The following is a 12,843-nucleotide window of genomic DNA, read 5'->3' as shown; positions in this document are numbered from 1 at the left end:
TAAATATGTTGGTACATTTCTAAAATCTTGTGCGGCATGTAAATCTGTTAATAATTTATATGTTAAATATGAAATATTTTTAAATACATTTTTTTCAACTTATATATTTTATTATTTTATATGACAAATATTTATACGCATTTATTTAACATTTTTACAACATTCGTAATACAATGTGTAACTACAAAACTTCAAATTTATATTTATTTGAAAAAATCATCAAGAAAATAATAAAGTTTATTAGTTTTTATGGTAAATCTTAGAGCTCACTTCCATATTTATAAATGCTTGTATTGCAATTTGTGAGTTATGTATAAAAGAACTTGTCTTGGCTGATTGATTCGTCATTGCCTATAGCCGGAACCGCTGAAGCTATGAATATGAAATGTGGTCAGCAGTTTCATTTTATGATGTGGAAAAGAAATAGTTTTCCGAAATTCGTATTCTAAGAGTTTATCAAACAAGGATTTTGAAATTCTAGTTGTAAACTTTTTTGTCTATAAATGGTTGCCATTGGGCAGATGTGGTCAAATCTGACGTCGTACTTTATTATTTTTTTTAGAAAAGTATACCAGAAACAACTAATTTTAATAAAGCAAGGTGATCTGATAAATAATGATTATAATAATCATAACATTAATAATGGTAATGATCTAAAAGCAATATCTACTTGTAATAGAAAAACTGATATAAAAAATACAGTTTTAACACAAAAAATCTAAACATGGGTGAAACCGAGTTATTCAGATACTATATAATAAATATATTCAGTAAACTACTTAAAACTCTAGTAAATGATTTCAGATATTTTTGAATTTCTAAATATAATTAATAATATTTCTTACAAAAATACTATCAATTTGTAGGCACACAAGTCATGCAGAAGAAACATAATACGTAATAGTATCTTATACAGAATTACAGAACAACAAATTATCTACGAAATTCAAGAAGAATTTATGATACACTATTATAAAACTCCTATAACTTAAGATTATAATTGAATGAAAATATATAGTATTGCATAATATTTTGTACACAGAAGATCGATTTACCTTATATTTTAAGTCATGTACAAACAGAAAAAATAAATTATTTAAAGGATCATAATATGTATTTGTTATGGAAATTTTTATCATTATTCTTATATAAATTCAGTATTATAATTATTATTATTTTAGTAGTTTTAATGAAAAAAAAATAAAAATAAGTAACTAAGAAGTCGTTATCTCTTCACGTTGGTTTTAATTTTCAAAATGATTTACCCACCCGTAACTTCCAAAACAACATATTACGCCCCGTTATAAAAATAAATGCTCACGAAAAGGGTAAAATAGCACTATAATTATACTGTTATTATATTATATTAAACGTCGAGGATAAAAACCAATCATTTTCTTTTTTTGGATGGGTACAAAGTGATCGTGTCGCATTTCTGTGGTCTTTTCGTTCGTTTTCTAAGGTGCACCCTGAAAAATTGCCATCATTGAAATTCACGGTGCACTTCGGCCGACAACCAGGGTCGGTAATACAGTTAGGGAAAACAGTTGACCCGGCGTCGCGCCAATACATCAACACACTCCTTCCCACCCACGCATCGTGTCGCATCGCCAGACGTCCGGGGTTGCGTTGTGTGTGTATGTGTGTGCTTATTTATTTTTGCGGCTGTATCCTGACTCTCGGAGAGAACGGAAATTGTGGCCGACTCTATACGGCGAGTACCTCAAAACAACGCACAGCAACTCTACCGTCTATCCCTCGCTGCACACATCACACCAAATACACCCCGTTGACCGAAATTTACGACCATTTTTTAGAGGTCAAACATTGTTATTGTATTGTACGTACATAATAGGTATATATATATATATATATATCATAGCCGCACGTTATTATTGAGAGTCAAATAGTATTATGCATATCAATCGTCCCGCAGTACCTACGAGTTCCCACATCGTGTACCTATAATACCGGTAGAGGGATATAATATAATGTAGAATGTGTGCCCGCGCTTGAGTCGTCCCAAATGTACAATTCATCAAAGCGAAAAACGCAATCCCGGACAACCTACACACACATACACGGACCCACACATGCACCCACACACACGCGCGCCCTCCGGGAGTATAATAATAATATGATGTATCTGTTGCCCGTGAACCCGTTATGCCTCACCCGCCGACCACCTTTAGGCAACTCTCCTCCGCGTTATTTCCGGTCCACGTATATACGTATAGATACGGCGAGTGCGGTGTGTGTGTTGTGTGTGTGTGTGCGTGCGTGCGTGCGTGTGCGTGTGCACCCCTAATGAGAACGACCTTTACCACCACCGCGGCACAATACGACGTGGTTTTGCACGTTTAAACCTCGATATATATCGAGAATACTGCAACCTGTAGTGACAACACGAAGAAGGATATTATTTTTATTTTTTCATAAATATATATATATTTTTTTTTTTTGACATTTGGAAATAGATCGTTTTTAGACAGTGCTATGCAAGGCATTCATCATGTATGCTGTATGGTACTCGAACGCAATATTATACCAATGACGTTTAGACTTACACAGCCAAATCAAGCTGTTGTTATAATATAGTTCGCTGATGTTGTATTTGAAATTAGAAATTAGAAATTTGTGCTTAATTCAATCTGATAGTATCTAATATAACTATCGATATAAAAATATTAAAAATTAAACAATTCACAATTTGATTTTAATTAATGTGATGTAGGTGGCTACTTATTTTAACACAATTTCGCAATGGCAGGTTTTTATTTTTATCGATTGGAGAGGGAGGTCGGGTTCTACATTTGAATTACCAGGATATTATATATTATAAAATATGTGCAACACAACAATTTGACTTAGATATCGTATAATTCATTAAAAGAGCATAATCAAACATTTTTAACATAATATATTATATTAATATCTAGACAAATCAAAAAATATTTTGTTTTACAAATTTATATTTTTATTTTTATCTATACATTTAATTATATTACCACTTTTTCTAGTGGAAGTTTCATAAAACAATTGTGTAGAAGATATCATCTAGTTTATATTTTATTCGGTGTTATAATATTTCAATGCATAATTAATATTATTTTATACCGAATAAAAGTTAGAAAAAAGTAAAATAAAATAAATATCCGACCAGATCGATCAGTTGAATCATGTTATAAAAAAGTACGAACATTTATTTTTTAAATAAATACTTTAAAAATATAGTTAGTTAAAATAGCTTATCTAAAAAAATAAAATTGCGTAAAATAAATTATGAATTATTATTATTATAAGGAAGTAAAATTAATATAATTATGATCGATTTTCAATAGTTAAGTTCCTACACTAAATTAGTACATTCATATATATTAATATTAATAAATATTAATCATATGAATTCAAATAAACAAATATTGTATCTAGAGTCTGAGATATTACAATATCTAAAACCATTATTAGAACTTTAGCTTTTTAACCTTTGATGGGGAAATAGAAACTAAACCGATATAATTAAATAAGATATGCATACAGCATACTACAATTCTATAAAAATGTTAAGTCATCGTGATACTTACGTATTAGGTGTAAGCCACTATAATAATTCCTTATTATGTTTTTTTTCTTTGAGGTGAATTGTTGTGGTATTAAAAACTACATTAAATTTAAAAAAATAATATCTTTACGATTGTGGTATTTATCTGAAAAAATTTTTATTTTAAGTAAGTTTTAGATAATGTACCTAATTTATAAACATTTTTTTTTTTTTTTTTTATGCCACAAATGTCCATGTGTACATGCCATAGAGTAAATTTTTGGAAATATTTAAATTATTTTTATAACGGTTTTTCTAATTCATGGAATGTTTACGATAAATGTTATTTTTCTTTTATATCTTTATTTGATCTTCATCCAGCTGTATACTCTTCACATTCTCCAGAAAGCAAAAATAAAAAACGATAAAACCCTCTATTTTTTTTTCGTTCTGTTGTTTGACCGTAAAACAATATTTAGCATTTGCAGTGGAATGTGAAATAAGGGGAAAAACAACGTTTGAAAAAATATTACATTATGAAAATTCAAATTTGAAAAACACATTGTTTACTTACTATGCTGAAACTTGGAAAAAATAAGAAGTTTAAACATGTATATATTATGTTTCATATTTTTTCAAACATTTTATACCTACCGTACGCGCTTAATCTTTCGGCACTTGCATTCTCTTTGTAAAGTAAATACATCGAAAATATACCCTTTCGCCAGAATAACATATTTGCGTATATTATTTTTTTCAATATTTACTTTATGACGCGATCTCAACAAATGGCAACTGAATATTGTACGAGTTTAAAAATACATTTCATTCAAATGTCTTGAAGTAAAACACGAGTAGCACAATTCAACAGTAATAATCATTTTGGATCGAAAATTTCCAACCACCTGTTGTTACGTAGATTTCGATATATATCTATAGGTATATGAACGGCACATTAAGTACACGAATAGTTTTGATGTTTAACGGGCACGCAATGTCTTGATTGATGACGAATGAATAATGGGTTTTCAACATTTTTTTCCCTGAGAAATAAATTTTAAAATCATGACACTAAATAATTGTCTTAATTAATATTAAAATCATATAAATGTTAAATAAACATGTATATACTTAATTCAAAATATTGTACAGCACCAAAGTATAGATATGATTGAAGTATAAACATATAGAAACAAATATCGGTGACTGCCGGATTCAGGTTTCGGTTTATAAAACTAAGCCAAAATACAAAGATTTCTGCTACAGAAAATACCAAAGCATTAATTTAGAATCACCAAGAACATGCAAATAACTTATATATAAAGTATGTAACACAATATAAAGTTTTTTTTAAATAAAAAAAGATTTTTGACACTTGCTAATATTTCTTCAAAATATTAAAAGATAAAAAAAACTTTATCTGTGCCCATTAACCGAATAGAAATTATTAAATGATATTTTTAATCAAAATATTATGTACTTATTTAGATTTATTATTAGATTTAACTTTAAAATATGTGTAAATTAAATAAATTTTCTGTTTACAACTGCATTTGTTGCCAGTGTATTCCAATATTGTGCACAAAATAGAAAATAAATGTATGTCTATATGACGTGTAAAAATTATCATATAAGTACCCATCGGATAAAACAAAGTTCAGAGTAAAAAATTGAAATCACCAAAATAAAAAAAATCCCTTGAGACTAGGTTTGAAAGAGCTTTTTGATCCCCCCACCCCTTTCACTGAATATTACAATTTTTGATTAATAGTATTGGCTCGTAGGATGAACGAATGTGCCTTTGAAATGTAAATTTCGTCTGGCCAAATGCAGAATATCTACTAACGCCTATTCGTATCCCTAGGGAAGGATGGCTAAGTTCATATTGTTACTAGCCACCACTGTTAAACTCGTTAACAATGAAATGCCTGACGAACCGATAATTCGTATTAAAATTAGTTAGACCAAAGCCAGAAATATTACCTAAACTAGTGGAATGGAGAAAATATTGTCGAACGCAGTAAATTTACTGTTGACTATGTAAAATTATTGACTGATATTCTAATATATTAGTATAATAAACACGTTGTACTCGTAAGTACTATTATATACGATCTGAACACAAATTTGGAAGTTATAAAATAATTTATTCAGATATTCCAATTATTCAGTATTGATACTTATACTTACAAAAGTATGTATCATACGTAGTTTTTAATAGATATAAAAATACAAAACTATAATATCGAAATATTGACCAATGCATTATATTAGAACATTGCAATATTTAATTTATAACTGTATTACAAATAAAACCAGAGACGATGTGCCATCTCAATTTTGAAAATGTCTTGTCAGTGTCATTTTGGTGTATATTTTATAGTAACCACAAAGCCCCTCTGTAATAAAAATCTATTTCATTTGAGGGAATTTAACTTTATGACTTGTGTACCCTAAAGGTTTAAAAAATATAAAAATAAATTTACTGCACTTAACTTATATATTTACATATATTTATAATTTAAAAATCAGATTTAATACACAAATCCCACATTCTCGCAATAATATGGCGCCAAGTGAAAACAAAAATGAAAAAGTAGCTGTAATTTATTTTACTCAGACATTTTGTAACTAGATCAATTTTTTTTTTTTTTGTAATAATAATTTAATACCTATTTCATGTATCTAGGTATAAGAAATAAAATAAAACTTTCAAAAGTTTAAAAGTAAAATTTTACTTTTTGAAAATCTTTATTGATTTAGAAAGCGAAACCATTTATACATAATTTGTTTTATTTCGACCTAATATTTTAGGAAACCAAAATTAATATTATTATTATTATTCAAAACTATATACTTAAAATAATTTAAATTCTGGATTTTCTTTAATAAAAACATGTTAAATGCATAGTATAAAGACACAAATAACTAAATAGATCATATTATTTTCAAATTTTAATTGGCCAAACAATAAAACTTACATAATTATATTGTGTGGTATCATATTGAATGTAAATTTATAAATTACTTTACTAAATAGTTTTAAATATATATTATAATTTGTAATTAATATCAATAACAAACATTATAATTTCAATTTATCATTGAAGCATAATCAAACGATTTATTAATTAATAATCATATATACATTATGTACTCTAGCTATATAATAGAATTACATAATTTTGAGTTACTATATAGGCAATGTTACTAAATTAATCAACTTATAAATATATTATGTTCATCAACTTTTAAATTTAAAAAAAATCCACCGTTTGAGCTTAATTTTACAAAAATCTTTCACTATATTTATTATTTTTATAATTTCACGCACAATTATAATCATCGCATTACTTGTTAACCCTCTAATATTCGGTGTAACCGCATATCGTGCATGATAAAACAGACGTATTTAGTAAATTTCATAGTTAATCCTGCAGGAAACGGGTTGGCTGGGAAGGCATTATATTACACGCCGTTGGCGTATTGCACTTAAAGCCGATTATCTCGTGTGTATACACTATACATACCAAATAATCCGTCATTATTTCATACTTCATTAAACAACATTATCACAAAAGCGAAATCATATTATTTGACAGATAAATAATTGGACCACAGGGGAATATATGCGTCGGACCTGGGCTATCCATGTTATTATTGTATTATTATAAAGTGGCTGAGCAGGTAGGCAAAAGTTATATTTATATGTGTATGACTTCGAATTTCGAGTCTAAATATTACAATTTTTTACTTTTTCTTTTCTTTCTCTTAACAATAAATGTTTTTTTAAGAGTACAAAATAGTCTAGGTATACACGGCGGTTCGATTAGGCAATTTAGGTACATTAACGTCTTGAAATAATATTCGCTCAACAACTACGTCTTTAAACTATAACATTGAAATATTTATAGTCAGTTAACAACAATTTAAAATAATTTATTAAATAATAAATAACGTATTATTATTATTATTATTTAAATAGCTATATTATATACATTCAATTAAAAACCTTAAAAAAATCTGATGGCACTAAATTTGAAGAAGTAAAACAAAAATCAGTCATGTTTTCTATAAAGTTTACACCCTTGAATTACAAAATAGTTGGTAAAGCAGTTTGAAGATGAAAAGGTAAAAAAAAATTGTAAATTCAAAACAAAAAAATCAACCCCTCTAAAAAGAGCTCCGTCCGGAAAGCTAGTACCCACCACAAAAGTGGGCACGTTATTTATACACCGGGTGGTGAATGAATATTCATGCTATATATACTATCCAACCGACTAACGCTCGTGAATACCATCGTCATCATAATATTATATAATGTATATAAATATTTTTATTCGTTAAATAAAACCATATACAAACTCGACCAGAAGAGGTAAAACAATGTTTAACATGTGTTGCTTATCGTTAATCCTTAAAGGGATGTTTCGACATGCCTAATCAGACTTAATTCCTTTTTAAAAATCCTACCATTTTCCTTGCAGAGGATGTAGTATCCCAACTAGAATTATATACATTTAATATAGGTATTATACATTATATTTGTGTTATAAAAACCCTGAGACTGATTTATGTCACACGTAATATTTTATCATTCACTTTTGTTTTATATTTTTTACAAGTGTAATTATATTTAAAAAGTTAATAATATAATGTGATATTATGGAAAAATATTTATATTTTTTCCAAATTAAAATATAACTATGCATTTTCAATTACATTTTTATAATTATTAAAACTGTGAATAACAATTAATAGTACCTATTATAAGTATTATTATATATTATAAAGGAATATTATTTAAAGTATTTTAAAGTTGAATCTAACTAATGGCCTATGTCGCCGAGGGTATATTTCGTTTAATAAAAAAAATAAAAATAAAAAAAAATAAATTGTTTTAACTAAAAAATAATTGACATGGCCATTTATGTCAAAAATAAAGTATATCTAGGTATACATTTTAAACTTTTGTGCGATGGCCCTAATCTATGTAATAATATTTTAACAAACATAATTTTAAGTTTTAAAAAGAAAATATCATAGAAAAAATGTTAATGCTTGTTAGATTGTATAGAATGTTATGTATCTACAAAAATAGGTACATACATTTAAAAATTCAGAAAAAAATCTAACAAAACAACTTTTGAAAACATGAAAATAAATTTGACATCATAATATATATTGGAATATATATTAGAGTCAAGAATATTTTAAAACTTTTACTAAGTTTTTATCTTTTAGGTTTACCTTTCACCAATATGCCTCTCGATTAACAATGAATGTCCTGCCCAAGAATTTCAATCATATTACTGCCGGGTTAAACTTAGTATTTGTAACTTGATTATTTATTATTATGCATAAATAATCATGCAAGCAAACACTAATACAAAATTTAAAATGAAACATTAAATTGAATCTTAAGATACTTTAGACAAAAGTAACAAAATATATATTAACATATAAATAATAACAATGAATGTAAATAGATGTGCGTATAAATCATGATAATAAAATCATAAAATAAAAACTTATTATTAATATTTTGTTGTCATATTTAGGGTAGTCTTAGAGCTATATCAAAACTATCGACAACGTATGGTTAGTATGGTTAGATACCTACAACATAATAATTACAACCCTTTTTAGTATGAATTTTTCAGAAATAAAAATGGGTAAATGGAAATTACTTAATGAATATTTAATATACACTGAATATTTAAAAGTATAAATAATGAATAGAACACTTGTCTAAAATTAGCTTAAAAAATATTAGCGCATTATTCAAGACATCGCATACTATTTTCTCACCAAATAATAACATACCAATTATCATTATATAAATAAAAATTGTTCAGATATTTTATAATTATAATTGATTAATTAAATAAATTTAAATACAGTCATATTATGTATATTACAGATGTTATACATATAATAATAAAATCCTATATTTAATTATTTAAACAGTTGCATTTCCTTAAGACTTGTATAGTTTTAAAAGGCTTAAATCACATTTTTAGCTATAATTATTTATAATTTAAATAGAATTTGCTTAACAAGATAATTAATATTATTATTAATAACTCACTGCATACAATGGTCAAATATTGAAGGAATTTTTCTTAATGAAAACAAAAACAATTATACTTATGAACTCTAAATATTAACGGTTTTTTAACTTAATACTTATATGATTTTATAAATAATTAATTTAATAGTTGAACATAAATATTAAATGGGTACTCCAAATTTCATAACACACTTTTAACCATAATATAATAATACGCTTAAACGAAATTACGATTCTAGTCAAATTAAGTTACAGCGTTTTTCGTATAGGTATAGGTATAGGCTGCATATCTTAACAAAGTGTATAAACGTTTTAAATATTGTCAGATAGTTATTACTACCTTTATTATTTAACTACTCAATATTGTCACATTTTCTTGCTTAGATTTAATTTTTTTTTTAAGTATTTCCTATAGTTTAGGATTAAAAATTAATATAATATTCAATTATAAATTAAGAGTAATTTTTTAACGAATGTTAAAAAACTTCAAATAACATATTCTGTATTAAATTCATTAAATAAATTGATTGAAAATTTGATTGTTATCAACACGGTATGTTATAATATTGATATGATGGTACACTCTGATAATTATCGTCGATTACAATAAAATATGTTTTATGTGTTATGTCGCATACATTAGCTTTATTTTTTATTTTAAATAAATTGAAGAAAAAAGTTAAAGACACCTTATAATCTTAATATATTAAATAGAACGATTTTTTTTTTTAAATAGATTTTTTTTTACATCATTTTTTTAAAAACAGCCTATTATGGCAAAATAAAAAAAACAAATTTATTATAATAATAGGCAAAGTGTGGGTATACATTTTTTATTGTAAATTACAATGCATAAGTAGGATATCAAAAAATATTAAATTACCTACATATATTCAATGATACATAATTTAACATGTATATTGTATTAATCTATAATAATTGTAAGTAGGTATATATCGGTACCTATTCTTATATATTGTTTACCTCGGAATCGTAAATATTATATAGATGTGATTATTTTATTCCGTGGACTATGTTATTATTTATTAATTTAACTATATATAGATGCTATTTCTCAATTTTTAGCAATTCAAGTAACCTTGCCTGTTAAAAACATAAGCGCCTATTCTAATAATAATAATACATAGTACTGAGTATTAAAATATAGATACGCGATATAATTTTATGTACCTATATGATATTTCGTACCTATATCATGTGAAATAAAGATACAAGTCACTAAGTCACGTGTGCTGTCACTGTATTTGGATATTGGCCTAGGTACCTTAATAATAATAATAATTCAAAATTCGGGGTGTAAACATAATAAGGTATTGTCATAAGAGCTGACGAGAAAATCGCGGGCACTGACCTGGTGGCGAGGCCGACAGTGCCAACTCGCAGAGCAATCCGACAGTCACGAACGCTTTACACCACATCGGCGGCGCGCGGCGTCCACGTGGCTTGCTAAAATTCATCGTCTCATCACAGTCCGCGGGACAAAATTTTTTTTGATAACCGTAACGTTTGCTGCAGACGGTAAACAACGTGCGCGTGTCATGAACTCGCGCAAATAAGTGACGATTGTCGTCGTCTGCTTCGGCGGCTGGCGGTCGGCCACGGGACAGCGTGTATCGTCAACTACAGTGTCCCACCGGCGGCACGCGACTAACAGTCCTGCCGCGCGGCCGTGGCGGTCCTCGGGCGATTCCCCTTCCACACCCCTCTCCGCACTGCCTTGGAAGAAACCGCCGCGGGCCGTGCGTGTCGCCCAACCGACGGCTAAACCAATTACAGGCGACAAACGCGGTGCGCAAACGTCGTGTGGGCGTGGCTTACGTCTTGCGGCCGCGACGGATGCCGGTGGACAACGAGCCGTCCGTTTGTTTGTGTGTGTGTATGTGTGTGTATGTGTGTGTGTGTATGTGTGTGTGCGTGCGTATGTGTGTGTGTGTGTGTGTGCGTGAATGTCATGGACGTGCGGTGAAAAGACAAATTGACACTGTGCACGGTGGTCGGTGGGTGAAAAAAAAATGCAAAAATCGAGGTAAACAAACATAAAAAAGAGAGAATTTAAACGCCACTGGTTTCAAACCCCCGTGTCATATAGTCTTCGACGATATTTCGTAACCGGGTCTCGTTTTTTGAACGCTTATTAATGTGTTTATTTATTATTATTATTATTATTATAAATTATAATAATTGTATATATTTTTTCGTTCTTTATCACGCCATGACGCCTGACGAAAAAAACATAATGTCAACCTCCGTAAACTTGTTAGGTACAAAAAAAACCTAAACAAAGACAACTTAATCAGAGTCTATAATCAAGATGCATTCGTTTTAAATGACGTTAAAAATAAAATCACGTAACACATATTTCTATAAGTGTATTATAGTAGTTATGGTATACCTATATTTCTGTATAATATTATGGACCTTATGTGTTTTCCTAGACATATTATATTGTCAACATACATCAGTGAAAATTAACAAATTGAACTATAATTGTATTTACATCAGTACCTATAGGTAGTTGTTATATAAAATTAAAAATGTATATAGATATAGGTACGCTAGGTACACATAATACCTACCTATGTTTTAATCATTTAAAGAACTAAGAATGGTCTTTAAAGAAAGCTATAATATATATATATATATATATTATATAAAACTATTGTATTATAAAATATATTATATCACATCAAAATTCAGAAAATAAATAATAATATGAATTAACTAATAATTTTATCTATGTAAGCTAATAACCATAATTTTTAATGCTTAACCGTGCATTTAAAAATAATATTTATATATATCAACTAATATAATACTGTAGTTTGGCATTTGTATTCAAAACATAGAATTAAATAATAGGTAAGTATTATTAGATTTTTCTAGACTTTCTAGAGACTATACCTATATATTATAAAGCTTCATTTTAAATTTTAACATAATTATATTTTATCTAAATATAAATAAGAATAAGAATAATAAGACTTATCATAAATGATTTAATATGGGTCTATACCTATTATTATGGCTTTATAAGCATACTATAATTTCTTGCTTATATTAAAAGGTTTAGGTACTTAACTAACTTTTATTTCATCTGTTTTCAAAATATTCAAGTTACAGCTACTGCATGGTATATACTCGCTATATTTATCTATACCGATATAATAATATAATAACCTCGTAAGTAGTCAAGTAGGTATAAAGCATA

At 27.7% G+C, this 12,843-nt stretch overlaps 1 protein-coding gene across 2 annotated transcripts in view; it reads right to left on the bottom strand.

Moving 5' to 3' along the window:
* The window catches only part of LOC107161886 (neurotrimin-like), a 100,565-nt gene extending 89,270 nt beyond the window's left edge, over positions 1-11,295 (bottom strand). Inside the window, exon 1 of one of the 2 annotated variants that reach the window (XM_089220219.1) lies at positions 10,987-11,295. In XM_089220219.1, the coding sequence (XP_089076345.1) occupies positions 10,987-11,092 (106 nt within the window). In that variant the 5' untranslated portion in view covers positions 11,093-11,295. The remainder of the gene's footprint in view (positions 1-10,986) is intronic. The other variant, XM_089220218.1, reaches the window with a different exon arrangement.
* Positions 11,296-12,843: the final 1,548 nt, after the last annotated feature.

The sequence above is a fragment of the Diuraphis noxia genome, unplaced genomic scaffold (assembly GCF_037042655.1).
Source record: "Diuraphis noxia isolate RWA-SAM2 unplaced genomic scaffold, SU_Dnox_SAM2 contig0002, whole genome shotgun sequence".
NCBI lineage: Eukaryota > Metazoa > Arthropoda > Insecta > Hemiptera > Aphididae > Diuraphis > Diuraphis noxia.
This window is presented reverse-complemented; position numbering and strand designations above follow the sequence as displayed.